General features: G+C 36.4%; 1 protein-coding gene across 2 annotated transcripts in view; it reads left to right on the top strand.

Annotated features, from left to right (window-relative positions):
* The window catches only part of LOC107082562 (gamma-aminobutyric acid receptor subunit alpha-3-like), a 159,667-nt gene that overhangs the window by 113,051 nt on the left and 28,531 nt on the right, over positions 1 to 18,085 (top strand). For both annotated transcript variants that reach the window (XM_015371318.1, XM_015371317.1), the window contains exon 5: positions 15,187 to 15,407. In XM_015371318.1, the coding sequence (XP_015226804.1) occupies positions 15,187 to 15,407 (221 nt within the window). The remainder of the gene's footprint in view (positions 1 to 15,186; positions 15,408 to 18,085) is intronic.

Here is an 18,085-nt window from a genome sequence, read left to right as displayed (position 1 = left end):
TTAAAAACGGTTCATTTAGGATTATTATTTGATCAGTAGAGGTACAAGTGTTTCCTTCCTCTGGCAAGATCCTTACAACTTTAACTATGTCATGTTAAACTAGTGTTCCATTCATTTTTATCCATGTGTTTAGGTTTATTGCCGGAGGAAGAAATTTTAGCTGTGAAGTCATTTTTACACCGGCAAGAGTTTTACAATGCCGTTGTAGGTGTAATCTGGATTTTTGGCTGCCGTGACTGAAAAGCCCATTATCTGACAACCATGTGTTAATGCTGAAAGAAGAATGTGGAGTGAGAAAAGGTCAAAAGTAATTAGGTAGGTGAGAAAATATAATAGAAAATGGAAGCAGTCAAAGTAAAAATAAGAAGTTTTGCAGAAAGGAATAGCTAAATATATCTCTATAAGTGTTGAAATATTCAACAATATTCTGTTATAAGAGTTCCTCTTCATATGTCTCATTCTTTTACCAAATTTATGTTCTTTTTGAGCTTTTACTAATTCAAAGACTTCGATTTATTGGTCTTTTTTTTTTGCTCTATTATACTTCTATATTTTAGGTGCATGTGTAGACATCTTGAATGATGTGCAGTGAAATTATCAAGCTCAAACCCTAGAGCTGTAGGATGCATGTGAACTCTGAAAATAATTAGAGTTGGTGTGAGCTATGCAGCTCGTTGCAAATCTCACACAGGTTGCACTCCCAGCAGGGAAATGTGAACGACACACAAGAAGTGGAGCGAGGGAGGTTGACTTACAACAGGGGAATAAGGAGGAGTTGTAATTAAAACATTGATCAAGTCTGACTGATGATTACAATATCCAGAGTGTGAAACCCAGCGCGGCCAGGTCTGATAGATGTGAAAGTCCTGGAAGTGATGTGTGTCATTACAGCACAATCAGGCTGCAATGTTAACCCTGGCCTGCTGTGAGGAGACACAAACAAAACATCATTTATCATGAACAAGATTTCTGTGAAAAACAGCTGCAATGCTTCTTCTTTTCCACTTTGAATATTGTTGAAAGCCATACATAAAAAAAAAAATCATTTGAAAACATTTGAATTAGCTCCCTGACTTAATTTAAGAATCAGTTTTAGAATTTCTTTCTTTTTGTCAAGATATATATTTTTTTCCAGCTAGAGCTTTGTTGCATGTGTTTGATGCTATTGCAATTAACAACTGCAATAGGATGGAGATGTAAAGTTTGAATCTTCAGTGAAAGTTAAACCAAAGTGTGATTGTCTTATTAAAATGAAATGTAACAGCTAAATATTTAAACTTCATGAACTCCTTTATTTTAGATGAATAGCCTCTTTAATATTCAGGACTAGACCTTCCAGCCATAATCTGCCTCTGTCATTTGTTTAAAGTGCAGACTCATTTGGTGGGAGTCTGGAGTACATCCTACCTTAACTGCCATCTTATCAGGCTTTTCTGACGTTTTCATCATTTCCTTTTAATCTCATTAGTTTCGTTCCTGCCACCAGCAGGCTCTTTCCTCTTCAATACCGGACCTGTATCTATAAAGATACAGAATTGTCCGTCCTATGTGTGATATTCCTTTGATTTTTAATTTCACTTTTTCATCTGTTTCTCTTTTCGCTCACAGTTCAGTAAATAATCCCAATTTGAAACACATAAAATTACCTTTTTACTTCAGGAGAAGGGTTATACTTTAAAGGGGATAATTTTAGGAAATGGCTGCAGGCCTTTTCAGCTGCCTTTTTTGATTCAGTAAATTACTTTTTTTATTCATAGTTTCCCTGGTTTATTAATCTAACAGTGATAGAAGATAGTGGAAAGCTTGTTGTGGAAGAAGGGTTTCCATGGCTGACTGCTCAACTAAAGACATATAATGCAGCTAAATTTCAGTTCTATTGCCCAGAAAATATAGATAATATAGAGTCACCCTCAGGAAAAGTAGGTAAGGGACCTGAAGACTTCTCATCTCTGAATAACAAAACAGCAGGGAGAGCTACCCAATAAGTGGTTTTGTCAATGTTTTCTTTATAGTACAGCATTTACAGTACCATGTAATAACATGGTAATAATATAGCAAGTCACACTATTATTCTAAATCTATTACTTAGTAACAATAAAAACTTAATTTTGTAATTACCACCAAATTAAGGTATATAATTTCAAAGTAATTACCTGCATGCAATTATTACAATTGTATGTAACACTGGATACTTTTGGGAAAACCCAAGAATCATGGCGGTGCCTGGTGGCAGAGATCAGATACAGCTTTCGACAATTCCACAATACATGCTTAGAACCAGGCATCGATCCCGTATCTACGACCTGGTCATAACTTGCAACCAGCGTGGCACGGTGTGGCCAGGCAAACAAAGCGGCCAGGCAAACAAAGCGGTGTGTGTGTCTCGGACCATGGTTCCCAAAGGGAACAAATGAAGATCGCTAATTAGAAAAGAGGATTCAAAGAATAGACCGAATCATTTGCTTTCATTATCATGCAGAAGGACTGCCTGCATTTTTTTGCTTTGTAATGAGAGGTTGTCAAAAAATAAAAATTTAGAAAGGCATCTCAAGGAAAGGATAAATATGCAGTCGACCACCAAGCTGGGAGTGAAAGAAAAAGTGTGATTGCAGAACTTCTGGATAAGTTAGAGGACCGCAAGGATAGATTTAAGAAGTAGATTGCATCTCCAAACTCCACTGCTGATGCTAGTTTTGTTGCAAGGATGGAAAACCATCCACAGCTCAAACAGGTGGCGCTCTGATACAGGTATGCTAACTTTGTTCTATTTTTTCCCCAAATCCTAAAAATTTGGGGAAAAATTTAAATATAAATCACAACAAGGAACGATGATGATGGAGGATGTTGGACTTAAGGGTTAGAGAGCACTGCTCTGATGGATGTCAGTTCCTGCTTGGTTCCTCACGACTCAATCAACTCCTCCCAACAGAAACACGTCCACCATAGAAAGATTCCTTTACTGGTTTCTATAATTTCATCAATGCAACTAGACCTAAATCGTGCAGTGAAGGGCGGTAAAGCGGTGCGCGGTGAATTCCATGCAGTGAGAGCGTTCACTGCACGTTCCTCACCTCATGCTGCTATGTGACATTTGCTCCAGGATAAACATTTAATCGTGAATGCTTATTATATATTTAAGCCAACATAGTCCTTTTCTACAGTGGGATAATACACTTAGAGCCCGTGTTACCATACGAGGCATATATAAGACTTTTACATTTTTGCAGCTCCAGACAGTTTTATTTTTTGATTTTTGGTCCAATATGGCTCTTTGAGCAGTTTGGGTTGCCGACCCCTGGGTTAGGGCATAGTACTTAGAATCCTGAAGTTGAGAGTTTGAAACCCAATCTGGCAGACTGCCACTCTGTGTCTCTGAGCTAGACCCTTAACCCACACACTGCTCCCTGGGCGCTGCACAATGGGAACCCACTGCTCTCTAAAGGGGATGGGTTAAATGCAGAGACTTAATTTCTCCATTGTGAGATAAACAAAATTCAATTTATTTATTTAACTCCCAGCAAAATCCCCTCCAACTTCCAGCCACTGGAATGATCCCCCCCTTCTCATGGATGTGCATTTTTTTTTTTACTTAGACTCCAACCTTTCACTGACTTACTGTACAGGGTCTGACCAGGAGATGATGCTTATATTTAGATCTTAATGTCCACAGACATGACAGAACGAATATTTTAATACAAAGATTGATGTTTGAAAAGTAATTGTAGGGGACCAGCCAAGGGCCCATAAAAAAAGTGGGGAAATTTTGAATGGCTACTACTGTACTAACTAGGTATATAGATTAAAAAAAAAAAAGCGTCCTCTGAGAAGCTTTTTAACTCAACATACATGAAGTTAAAGGGGCGCTGAGGAACCTGCAGTGAGGAGGGAGAAGCCCTAAAAAAGACTTGATTCACCTCATCTTGGTAAGGAACACAGACTCAAACTCTCATGAAATGAAAATAACATTTAGAATACAGGTCTAACATTAACAAGAGCAGTGCTGACTATTATTTCTTCATTGTTTGCAGACAAGACCAGCCCAACACACTGTCGAATGCCCCTACTACCACTTAGCACTCTCCTTGTCTTCATGGGTCTATTGAGCTTGATGTTAATAAATGTTGAACAGAAGTTCACATAAAGTTAAATAGAAACATAAAACTTTCTTACAGTAATTTCCTGTTTTGTCATTTTGTTTCCCAAAGTTTATATAATTTATTGCACAGCAATGTACCTCTTTGCTATTGTTGATAAACCAAATCAACACATCAAAACGTCACCTAATAATAGTCATGTTACATGACTGCCAACCAATGTCTGCAGGACTCACACACATTGCTGTGGAGATGGTTGTGAACAACACTGTCATATTCTATTTGTATTTGCAGTTAGAAATAAATATTCATTTACGTAAAAGACTAACATTAGCAGAAACACTAGGTGTTGCCATTTCGTGAAGGTCAGTTTGAAGCTGTGTTCAACCAATGACTGTGCTTCCCAGTCCTACTTCAAGCACACCACATTCCATGTGTCATGCCTCAGCTAAGTTACCCTCAGCAGTTGTGCAGTTCTTTCCTCACAATGAGCAATTCACCACATTGCACAGATCATCCAAATACATCCTTGGCTCAGTGGAATATGCAAACCCTCCACCATAGCTTATGGCATCATAGATTAAGTTTCTTTTCATGGAGCGATTAATAGATCTGAAAGATGCTGCTCAGTATTTGTCTAGGAAAAACGACTTCACCAATATCCTCCAGAGAAGAACAAGTTGTTTTATTTTATGTCTCATTGTTTTCCATTTTATCCTATTAAGCTGCACAGTGTAAATGTGTGGTATTCTAATTAAATGAGAATCATTTTGAGTGGTTTGTTTATGCGAGATGATGGTTTCATGATATTGCATATAAATGGGACATATCTGTCCATTCTTATAATATTAGATGATATTGTGGTCGAAGATAAACTGGGAGAGACTTCACTTCGTGAGGTAGTGAGAGTCCTTCGGTGTTAGCAGCAAGATGCTCCCTGTTCTCTGAAAGAGAGTGTGATCTCTTCCTCCGTCATTTTTTGTTGTTCTAATAACTTCATTAGAACCTTTGGAGATGTCCTTACAAAGAACAATTCCTCACAAAATGAAGAACATTATGAAACCTTGAGCATCCTCTTCATCAGTGGCTTCATTAAGAGGTTTCTCCAGACAGATGGCTGCAAAAGATTTTACTGCCTCAAGATGTACATGAAATCATTGAGGAATCCCTTATGTGAGTTAGAGCAACATTTAAGTTCTCTTTTGGATTAATAAAACATTCTAAAGTTGAATTGAATAGAGGTTTGTTTTTCACACTAGACATCATTGAATGCTGAAAAACTGGTTTTCTTTGCACGCAGAGTATGTGTGGCATAATTCATATTCTCTCTTAGCCTGATAAACCAGACTAAATGTGAGATTATGTGTGTAATGTAAATGAGACATCGGAAGAATGTTGATGAGAACAAACCGTTGTCCGTGCCTTTTGGCCAACGCTCTGACCAATGAGCGCAACTGACTGTGATGTAGTAAGCATGACAGAAAGATGGTTGGGGAGTGTAAACAAACAGCTTGTTGGTAAAACGGCGAATACGCCCTTCTCAAAAATGAATGAATGTAGAGCCTCTTCCTGCTCACGTTTCAACGAAAACCTCAAGTCTAATCCTTGCAAAACTGATTCCAAAGCGGAGTCAAAAATTGCAATCAGAGTTAGCGGTTCTTCACACACGACTATGCCGAGAGAGGGCCGCTTCAGACAGAGTGCGGTTAGCCCTGGCTGCCGTTAGCCTCGGAGGTCCGCTGGTTGCCGCGGTCCTCTCAACTTCTGAAAGTTTTTTTAATTACACATTAAATCAGTAAATGGACCATATAGTGACGCTTTAAAGTATAATATTCTCGCCTCAAATGATCTTAAAACCTACTTTTATTGAACAACAGCAACAGAAAAGAGAACTTTTAACTTTCAATGCAGTTTTGTCGTCACAGCCTCAAAACCCGGCCCGCTTTGCATCAAAAAATTCAAAACACATCTCTACGTTGTGATTGGCCCACCAGATTTAGGGCCTGGGGCATCGATCGAGGCTAGATCAACTCGCAGGCAAAAATTATTTTGGCCGCTGGCAGGTGGGGCTAGTTTACTAGGCCAATTCTCCCTGATTAAAAGTGGTATATTTTGTACAGTATTTTTTTTAGTTTTATGGTTTAATTTTAAACTATTGGGCTAATGTCCTTATTCCTACTTAATTAACTATGTAAAAATGCCCTCTTCTATTCTGCTTTTCTTTTTTGTCAAACTAAATGTTTCAGTTCATCATATTCATTTTTTTAATCAAAGCTAATATGATTGGATAAAAAGCACTTTGTAAAGCTGGGTTTTTATTCAGGTCGGCTAAAGAATTTCAATAGAATCATATTCTCTGATCTGAAGAAATTCAAAAAGTGATGAGGAAAACAATGTACTACTCCATCTTGAAACATTTGCAAAGGCTTGATTTTTGGAAAACCAGTCAACCAAAATGAGTGGTTGTCCTTAAACAGAGAAGTATGTACCAGAACCTTCCCAGGAGTGACTAACATGCTAAAATGAACTTCACAGAAAAACAGGGGAAGCAAACAGACTTTATTGATTCCAAATGGGAATCAATAAGAAATAACTGAATAAAAATTGCACCAAGAGAGGAATTTGGAGGCAAAAAAACGATGCTGACCAAAAAGAACATGTGTTGTGATTGGTGCTATATAAATACACTGAATTAAAATTGAATTGAATGGCTCAAAGAAGAAACCAATGAACAGAATTGTTCAGTGTATTCTCATTATGAGTTCGTATGAAATCGTACGAAAAGTTATGCACCGTAATTTCGTATGTTTTGGACGTTTTTTTTTGTCGTATGCGCATCTGACGCACCATTCACGCATATAGAATATAAATTACAATTAGCCCTAACCCTGACCCTAACCCTAAGATATAAAACAGCAAGCAACGTAGTTAGAGACATGAATAAGTGATGATTGCANAAACAATTAGGCCAAAGAGAAAAAGTGGCCCATCATTCCTATGTAGAGATTTAAAAGACTCATTATTAATTATTAAGAAAAGCTTTAAGGAAGGTTTTGCTGCATAAAGTTGCATTAATATGTCTTAGGTTTAAGTGGACTGTCACATAGGAATTGGATACCTTTTTTTCCTTGAATAATTACATGTTCATGTAAATACTGCTTATAATAGTTTATATATATATCACATTTGATGCGGCTTAATGATTCAAAGTGTTTTAAGAAAAAAAACTAAATCTCAAGAAAAACCCCTTTAAAGCCACTTTTATAATGTTTAAAATGTAAAGATATGTATTTATTTTCTAAGTGCATTTTAAAATACGTATTTAAAAAATGCAAAGCAAATGTATTCTGGATTTTATGTCCAGTTATAAGTAAGATTTGAAAATTATGGTTGGATAGAACGCTCCCGCTGTCTCCTCTGTCAAGGGGAAATCAATCACTCTGTCCCTGCAGAACGCCAGCTGGCATCTGAACCGACTGTGCCATTTGGCCCTGTGGAGAATGGCTATATTTTCCCCTCAATCCTGCCTTTCAATTTCTGAAATTATTTCACAGTTCCTAAAGGAGATATTTGACCAAAGGGGACAAAAAAATAATCGCTTCATTCTAGTCAAATTCACCAAATGCCATTCCATAGCCAATCAATAACTTAACATTAGAATACCTAATGGGGTAATTGGATGGGGGGGTCAGCCCGTATATGAGTCTTTTAATTTCTGAAAGGACCGTCTAATCTATGACCAGAGAGTAAAGAAAACCAGTAGATTGCTGTTTTAGCTTAGTTCCATTTAATCTCTGTACTGCAAAAACATTCTTAAAAATTTGTAAAAACTTCTTTAATCAAGTGCATTTACCCTTAATTTGAGTAGGTACATAAGATGATCCGAAATTGGAATGGGTATATTACTCTTAAAATAAGATAATTAGACATTATGCACTTGAAATAAAAGACTGCAGTTACTTTTCTTTTTTTTTATGTAAATTGTCTTATTTCATTGGAAATGTGTCTCACTTAACTGCTCAATTAAAAAATGCACTTATTTTAAGAAAAATTGACTAGATTTAAAGTTTTTGCAGTGCTGGTTTCTTTGAACACCTTAGAGATTTCTGCTTTGAAAATTGAATTTGATTAAAAACCAAGAAAAACAGTAGTTAAAGTGTTCTACAGTTTGTTTTGCTTTTACCAATCAATTGAGGCTCTCTGTGGATTTTATTAAAAGTCTGACTATTAGCACTGCAGTCTGCTTTGTTGTGCTCTGAGTTTTCATGCCATCAGGAGGTCAATCCAATCAATTAGGAGACCTCCACCCAGCATTGTTTAGAAGAGCCCTGTTAAAGTGTTGAGTGGAAGTGGTACACCCCTCCTGCTGTGCATGATTACTTCCTGTCGCTAAAGCTATTGAGAAATTAATTATTAGATTTTCACCAAGGGTGTAACAGCTAACATTCTGCTTGGGCGCAGATTATTATAACTCAGGGTTGGAAAAACACTGAAATAATTAGAGATAAACAACAGCGTTGATCTTTCATTGATCACTAATAATGTGTCCTGTTGCGTGTAAGGGAATGCTTTCCAGTGTGCTAAGTTTAAAAAAGCACAGAGGCTGGTGAACAAAGTTTCTTAACAGGACACTAATTATTGTTTTTCAATATGAAATAAATACAATAAATAAATAAAAAACAGTTGCAAACTTCTTGCAGTGTCTCTTCATAATCTTGCTTGCTGGATATATTTTTATACATATTTCTCAAAAATTAAATTAGTTATTTTCTACTGTTTTCTGTTTGAAAGCTATTCATCTGTAGTAGGCCAGTATAAGTCACTTTAGTTTTTAAGTCATGCAAAAACATTTTTTAATAAACTTTGTGAATGCAGTGTGTAAACAACCTTTTTTTAAAAGAATTTACCTAGTAAAAAAGTTGCCACTCCCAGGTTTAATTTGTTTATGTACTATTCATTATTTGTAAGGTATTTATTTGCAAGAAAAAAGCAGTGACGTGATGAATATAAGGATTTGATTATGATAAAAAGCTTACAATAAGCCACAAGACAAGGAGCACAGACTTAGAAAAAGTTCCAAATCACAACACATTATCTTAAAGCACTTTCAATAATAATTCAATTAGATCATACAGAAAGATTTAATAATTTAAAGAATCACAGCTGGTTGCATCCAGTCATTGCCTCTGCAGAATTAGCTCACCCTGGATGAGCATGGAGTAACAGTAGGCAAGGCAAGTTTATTTGTCTAGCACATTTCAGTACACAGACAATTCAAAGTGCTTTCCATGAATAAGGTAATAAAATAGAAGAAAAAAAGCAGAATAGAAGCAAAAAATGATTTAAAAAAACATGTTTCAAACAAATGAAACAGTTGGACCATAAACACCTCTGTTAACAGTCTAACTTCAGCAGGCAAGGCAAGTTCTAAACAAATAGGTTTTTCAATTTGACTTAAAAGAAGAACAGCAGACATTCACTTGCATTGTGTTGTTGTATTTGCAGTAATCTCCTGCACCAAGCATGTATGCAGTAACAGTAAAGAGGAAAACTCCCCTTTAACAGGAGAAAGTAGAGCCACAGAACCAGGGAAAATGTGAGCAGCCTTATGCTGATGCCGAGTAGGGGTTTAAGAAGACAGAAGACACACAAGGAACACACAAAAGGAACATAGCTTTCCACTGAAAGCTCCAGGCTTTAAAGCCCCAGGCTTTGTATTACCCGACTAAAGGACTGACAAATAGTTTGTCATGTTTCTTTGCCATTACTTAGAAAGGCCCCGGGACAATCATGCAAATCAGCATGGTTGTGACTCAAATAACCACCCGTTACAACCAAGGTGGGCAGAAGAGCATCTCTGAACGCACAGTACGTCGAACTTTGAGGCAGATGGGCTACAGCAGCAGAAGACCACACCGGGTGCCACTCCTTTCAGCTAAGAACAGGAAACTGAGGCTACAATTTGCACAAGCTCATCGAAATTGGACAATAGAAGATTGGAAAAACGTTGCCTGGTCTGATGAGTCTCGATTTCTGCTGCGACTTTCGGATGGTAGGGTCAGAATTTGGCGTCTACAACATGAAAGCATGGATCCATCCTGCCTTGTATCAACGGTTCAGGCTGGTGGTGGTGGTGTCATGGTGTGGGGAATATTTTCTTGGCACTCTTTGGGCCCCTTGGTACCAATTGACCATCGTTGCAACGCCACAGCCTACCTGAGTATTGTTGCTGACCATGTCCATCCCTTTATGACCACAATGTACCCAACTTCTGATGGCTACTTTCATCAGGATAATGCGCCATGTCATAAAGCTGGAATCATCTCAGACTGGTTTCTTGAACATGACAATGAGTTCACTGTACTCAAATGGCCTCCACAGTCACCAGATCTCAATCCAATAGAGCATCTTTGGGATGTGGTGGAACGGGAGATTCGCATCATGGATGTGCAGCCGACAAATCTGCGGCAACTGTGTGATGCCATCATGTCAATATGGACCAAACTCCCTGAGAAATGCTTCCAGCACCTTGTTGAATCTATGCAACGAAGAATTGAGGCAGTTCTGAAGGCAAAATGTGGTCCAACACGTTACTAGCATGGGGTACCTAATAAAGTGGCCGGTGAGTGTAGATAAATATAGCTGACTACCATCAGCATTCGGAAGTTTAATGAATTGTTTCTTGGTATAAGGCGTACCTCTGGGGGAAAAAAATCCTTAAAATAAATTAATAATTTCTGTGTCTGCAGCCTCTTGTGTCTGTTCTGCTCTCACCTTCTTCATTTGCTCTGCACTCTGCTTTCTTCTTTCACCAGCAGATTGAGAATTTGCTCCGTTTTCTTGTATGGTGTATTTTTGTCATCGTTATAATACTTTGGTACTTTATAGTCTGATGCTGAAGCTTTCAGTTGTCAGTGCTGCCACCCTCTGGTTTGGGGGTACTGCTTGTTACACCAAATACCCTATGTCCCAATGTTAAAGAATCCTTTAAAAATTCCTGTATGCAGATTATCATCTGGCTCATCACCAACATTTAATAGATTGTTCCTTGGCATGAGGCACACCTCTGTTAAAAATGTAATTAAAATCCATGATTTATTACCTCCTTGGTGGAGGTAATAAAATACAATTGGTCCTAGTACTGACAGGGTTTACCCTTATATTTTCTAGAAATTATTTATGGATCAGTGCTTCTATCTCTCTTTGGTACGTCTGCTTCTATCTCCTTGCACCCCTAGTGGGTCTTGACTGAAGGCCGCTCATACTGAGCCTGGTTCTGCTGGAAGTTTCTTCCTCTTAAAAGGGTTTTACCTCTCTAGTGTCGCTACATGCATGCTCAGAGTGAGGGATTGCTGCACAGTCAACAAAACAATGCAAACAAATATATTCTGTTGGTACATGCTCATTCAGAACGAGCAAATTTAATGACTCAATGCAATAAGCTGGGTTTGCTTAGGTAGAAAACTTTTAACCAGTATGACTATGATCTGATTGAATTGAATTGAATGACATGAGTTCTTAATTAGTGATATATAAATTAACTGATGTGAAGTGAACTGATCCCTGTGGTACTCTATAAACAACCTTGGAGATGCAGCATTAACAGGAACAAACTTAAAATCTATCTGAAAAAAGAGATTTAAAGCAGCCTATTGATGTTCCCTTAATTATTTAGTCACTTTTATCAGGACTGTTTCAGTGCAGTGATGAGCCCTCAAACCATCTTAGAGTATAGGAAAAGAAGATTAAGTGCAGGTCCATAATTTCCTAAGTACAGTAATTCTGGTCAAGAGAAGCTCTCTCTAGTAAAGGTTTATTTACAGCTACCTTAAAAGCCTGCAGTACATATCCTGCTACTAAGAATGAATTAACCATATCTAAAATGGGGTGGAATTCAGAATGAATACTTTGTTAAATAAATTGAAATTTGATCTAACATATTAGGTGAAGATTTGAATTAAACTAATATTTTGATAACTCAGAAAGCTCAACTGAATTACAGTTACAGGCCAAACACCATTCAGGTTCTATGCTTATTTCTTATGCTACATTACATTTTACAGATGAATTAATCATATTTAGAAGGATGCCAATAACTTGATTTTAATAGAAACAATCTTATTTATAAAGAATTCCATAGATTCCCTCTGCTGAGAGGTAGGGGATTGGATTGCTCATTATTTGGTTCTGTGTCAGTTTATCAAATTTAATTTAAAAAAAAAAATCTAGAATTATTTTTATTCTTATTTTTATTCTTGTCCTCTGTTACACTGTAGAATACATTTAATTTTTTTTTTAAGTATGAAAACCATTTGCATTTACAAAAATAAGTAAATTAGGTGTTTTAGGTTGTGTGAACTAGAGCTTATTTGTAGAGGACACAATATACACAAGTTTAAACAGCTAAAATAATCAACTATTATTTACTGTATAACTTGATTTAGATACAACATTATCTTAGTTACGACAAGGACCTTCTTGCTGCAAGGCAAACTATGCCACCATGCAGCCCACTGTTAGCCCATCTTATCGATGTTGGACTGACACAGCATTTCTTATATTTCCTTGACCAGAAATCTGATTTACTTACTAAAACCATGCAAACTAGTTCCTCTTACAAGCAAGTGTTAAATGTCTCAAATATATATACACAATTCAAAAATAGATCCCAATCTTTTAAAATGCTCTGAATTACAATTAAAAATAATAAATGTCATCATTCTACACCTTTTCTTTTTATTAACTTTGAAGATTGTCTTTATTGACATATATCATTCTGCAAAAGCAGCGATAAAATTATAACACTTCATCAGATTTATCAGCATTAAAAAAACTTTTGAGTATGCATTACAGTCCTCTGAATAGGAGTGTAGTGGGAGTGACTTATTTTTGCTTATCTAGATAAAGGATTCTTCACTTTAAATAATAAGTGTTATGAATTTTTCTCACACAACTGACCATTACTTCACAAATGTAAGTGATAATATCATTATGTTGACTTAGTAAAGTTAACCCAGATGTAGAAAGTCTGGACAGCTATTGGATTTGATGGTGTAAGGAAAATAAATTCACTGGTCTTATTTCACGAAGGGTCATTACATACAACAGTAAATAGTTTTTTTAAAATTAAGTACAATTCCTCTAGATTTATAGTCCCACTTTTCTTCCAAGTTTCCTAGCACCATGCTTTAAAGTACACAGCTTTAAATTAGACTGGTGAGCCAGCTTCCTATGGCTCAAGGTGGCTCTACTGTCTAATGTAACACCCAGTAAGGAAGTAACCTCATTAACAAAACCATCAATTTGTGAAGAGAAATAGATTAAATGGTTCCTCTGTAGTGTTTTCCTATGATAAAGCGGAGATTAAAGTAGGGAACAGATTCTTTGAAACTTGGTAATGAATTATCTGAAAATTAGTTTGAGGAAGCAGAACTCAGATTATATTTGAATGTTTCTAAAAAGTGGTCAGATAGGATAGGGCTGTTTAAATATTTGTTGAGAACATTCCGGTATAACCATAATTTCTTCATAGAGTTTATATATAATACACTACTTTGGAACAGTATTGGTGCCTTAACAGATTTCTTCTGTTTTCATCTCTCATGCTACACTTTCAGTTCCTGGCAAACCTATTATCAGACTTACAGCAAACTGTTATGACATTGTTATTCCTTCACAATCAATGCCATATGTGAGCACAAGGTTCAGAGTATGAAGATACAAATGTGTGGTTCTATGCACATTTTGAACAATGCAAATTAAGTCTTATTATATATATATATATATTATATAAAATATTAAATGTTGCATTCAAGCTCTCCCTTTCAGTGTAAATGTGCATGTTAGAATTTCCACTAAATTAGACCAAAAGTCTAAAACAGATCTAAAACTTGAGAGAAACAGCCTGATGAACGATGCAAAATAAACTGAAGTGGGTTCTAGTGCTTTATAATATAGATGGGGAAAACTAAGGTTAAGATTTTCCAAAGCATTGTTAATACCAATGGGCTCAGAACTAATCAGTAAACTGACTAAAAGATTGTTGCTACTACTCACAAATTTATTTTTATGTGAAAAATTACACTAGAAAAAGAAGACTCGTCTACAGTAACATAATCCTCTTGCTGCAGCCAAGTTTCTGTAATACAAAATAAATCAATCTTAAGTCTATCTAACTAATACATTATTTTAGAAGAGAGATTGTATTTTCAGTAAATTTGATACCTTTATTTTTTTGTCAAGTTGGATCTGTACACATTTTTATAAGGTTATCTGATTTAGCACTTTGTTATTTATCTAATTTATTTGATTTTGGCCGAGAGCAAAACACTTTTGCTAACTAACTTAGCTAGTTATACTGTAGGGCACATCTTTCACAAATCTTTTACAAATACAGATTTTTCTGAGATAACACATGGAAAATGATATCTACATGTATCAGATCTTGCTTTTCAATGTAATCTTTAGAGGGGAAACTTGCAATACAAAAACATAATAAAGATAGATTACCAGACAGATAGCCATACTGTATATGTTTAATTTTTTTATTACATCATATTGATTCCATTTTTTAGGAATAGCTAAAATGTGAAAGGCTTACATTTTGTTAAGAACTTGCAAAACAATAAGTTCACTGGATCATTTGTGACCCACTTATCAAAGGGTTTAGCTGGTATAGAGTCTGTTTAACACTAAAAACACTATATGGCAAAATAACTACTTTATGTTAAAAAAAACTAATTTGAATTATAATAAACATCCCAGTATTTCAATATAGTGCTATAAGATCACCTTGTGTATGTGCATGTTTTTTTTTAGGTGTTTTCAGACGAGGTGTCCGTTTTTGTGTAAAGGAAAACATATTTTCATCCCTTAACAAGCATAATGGCCTGCTGAAGGAGCTGTATGTCACCGTATACACATAACTCCCGAGGCACAGTCTTCTTTACCCAACTGTAATTTAGCCTTTATTAATGTCTCTAATTACACTTTGGTTTAACTGGGGCATGTAATTGCAGTAATCTGCTCAATACTCTACCTCTGGAAACTGCTCCCCCTATAAACCATTTTGTTTTCAATGTCCTCCCTCTAGGAGTACACTATCGATGTCTTCTTTCGTCAAAGCTGGAGAGATGAGAGGCTTAAATTTGATGGTCCAATGCAAGTTCTACCACTTAACAACCTGCTGGCCAGTAAAATCTGGACTCCTGATACCTTCTTTCACAACGGGAAGAAATCTGTGGCCCACAATATGACAACGCCTAACAAACTGCTACGACTAGTTGACAATGGCACGCTTCTCTACACAATGAGGTGAGACCAGTTTTTAACTGCATAAGTACCGCCAGCTGTAAGTACTATGAGTTCTTCTAGCCTCTGCATATGTTCTAGAAAATGCAGATGAGGAATGGATTGTTTTATCTCAATATTTTCCGGTGTTTATTGGAAATTATTGAAAATTAAAAAGTATATTAAAATACCATCCCTTTTTGGTTAAAAAAAAATATGACTACCTACAGGCAAGAGCCTTATACTAGGAAAATAACCTAAATAATATTTCCTTTATTCACAAAGGCTAATAAAAACTGTATGAAGTTACATCATACTCCAGAGTCTAAGAGCTTATAAAGAATAAAAAAGCTCTAAACAGAAAATTGTGCCGTATACCCTTACTGTTATCTGATAAAGTCTTGATCTCTCAAACTTTCCCAGCCACTATGCATCAGCAACATGTTGCAGCCCAGGTTCCCATTCTTCCCTCAGTAATCTGCACCAATGGTCATTTGCAGTGTGGTAATCAGGAAAGAGATGTGATCTTTGATTATTCAACTGACTGATCACAGAAAATCAACAGCAGATTTTTACATGTTTTTTTAAACAAGAACCTTGAGTCAAATTTCCTTATTATTATGTTCAGCTGCACAACCTAGCAATCATTATTACAGTACCAGTATCAAGGTGTGCTATTCTTCTGTCAAGACATACAAGAAAATCATAAATGCCAATAATATATTTGACCTGTTGGATAACATTTCAAGGTTCTGGTAGGCCACAGCTGATATATGTTTCTAGTGGCTAAGATCCTAAAGCTAATGAAAAGTAATCAATTAAATAATTTAATACTAATCAATAGTATCAGAATTACACATTTTTCTGACAGGCTTTCCGAATGTTATTACATGAACACATGGTTTTAGATCAAAAGAGTATGATACATTAGAAAAACTAGTAAAGTAATAATAATATTTCAATAAATTACTTGCAAACCTTCGTTATATTTATTATGTTAAACATAATAAATGAAGGAAAAAAGGAAGTACTGTGCCTAGGCCTCAGGAGCTCAACATACAACATACTGCAACAACATACAGGGATGTTAGCAGGGAAAAATGAAGCAGGGAACACCCATACCGAGGAGATCCATACCAGAAAGAATTAATTGATATCATCTAATCTCAACATTCAATCTCTAGGGCAACCTTCCATGAGGCTGTCTAGAAGAAATCCCTTTTTTAATACTTGCTATCATCCACTTGTTCTGTACTAAGTTTCAGAATGAAATGATGAGTGAGTTTATATCTGTGATCAAGCAGAGTTGGTGAAGCTGCAGTTCTGCCAACACCAACAAAGGCATGTGTGCTCTGATGGTGTAAAACAAGCGCCAACGTGGTTTTATGTCCAAGTACAAGTGTGAGGAAAAATTATGTGTGTGATGGGGCACACTGGCACAGTATGATTTGTTGTAATAAGTCTTTGGTGTGGTAGGGAATTCTGATGAGATGATAACCGAAAGTAGACATTTAATGGTTTCCTTAAGGAATCCCAAAGGGCAGTTTTTTACCGTAGGATGCTCAAGTTGAAAAGCTGAGATCATATATTGTCTGAATGGTAAATTATGCCCTTTATGTTCTGTTAATCTTGCACAGACACATTGGTCGCATTGTCCTTCTGCTTCTTCAAAGAAGTCATTTTAGTGAATGTAGTATTTTAAATATACAGTTCTTCTGAAATTGTCTTTAAATTCATCCTTAATAATTTTTTGAAGAACAAAATTTAAATACAGCTCATTTTGACCCCTTTACATTACCCTTTTTTCTTGCGAGAGTGTGAACAAGAACAATGTACATTCATGTAGATGCAGCCATAGCAACATAAGCAGTTTGCCATGGTCAGTTTACCAGCCTTTCCTGGTCTCTTACACAAAAGTTGCACAGGTAGCTGCACTTACCGACTGACTGCAGATGAGTCCCTGATTGTTGAAGTCGCCCCTTTATGTGGAATAGAGAGAGGCATGACGAAATAACACATTTACACTCCCAAATCCCTAAATATTGATGCTTTCAGTTAAAGATCTGTTGGTGTCCTATACTGATGGGATGGGATTACCCCCCTCATGGTAAATGACAGGTTGCTGACATTATATCAGGTGACACCCACATGAGCCGCAATTATTTGTATTCATTTTTGTAGCCTATAAATGAATCGCTGGCAGTTTTCGGAGTATGTGGTAATTGGTATTCTAGTGTGTCTTTAGATTTAGGAGTCAGGGTTAGGGTAAAGGATGGTTAGTGTTAGTTTTCTACTTCGCTGTTCTTTTTTGCAAGTTTCTGCCTCAACCTGTTATGTACCCTGCGTATCAATAAATGACAAGAGGGGAGGCCTCGGTGCATCTGATACGGACAGGGGCTTGACCAGGACTCGACATTTGACGAATTGGGATTGAAAATGCATTGGATGAAAGCAAGGCAGGGTATAGTTAATGCAGCTCCCGTTAACAAATAATGTATATCAAAAAGAAAGATTGACGTCATATTCTGTGGAGAATGCACCCTTTTGGGAATTTTTTGGTCAGCAAAGACCCCACATGAAAAAAAACAAGCCCCTTTCAGGCTCTTAAAGGGGAACGACGTTTGTTTTACATTTGGCCCTTGATTTTATGTTATTACATCATGTTCTACTCACCCATATGAGTTTTGAGTCATTTGGAGCTG

The sequence above is a fragment of the Cyprinodon variegatus genome, unplaced genomic scaffold, assembly GCF_000732505.1.
Source record: "Cyprinodon variegatus isolate N-32 unplaced genomic scaffold, C_variegatus-1.0 Scaffold56, whole genome shotgun sequence".
NCBI classification, from domain to species: domain Eukaryota; kingdom Metazoa; phylum Chordata; class Actinopteri; order Cyprinodontiformes; family Cyprinodontidae; genus Cyprinodon; species Cyprinodon variegatus.
The sequence above is the reverse complement of the archived record's forward strand: the minus strand, read 5'-3'. Positions and strand labels throughout refer to the sequence as shown.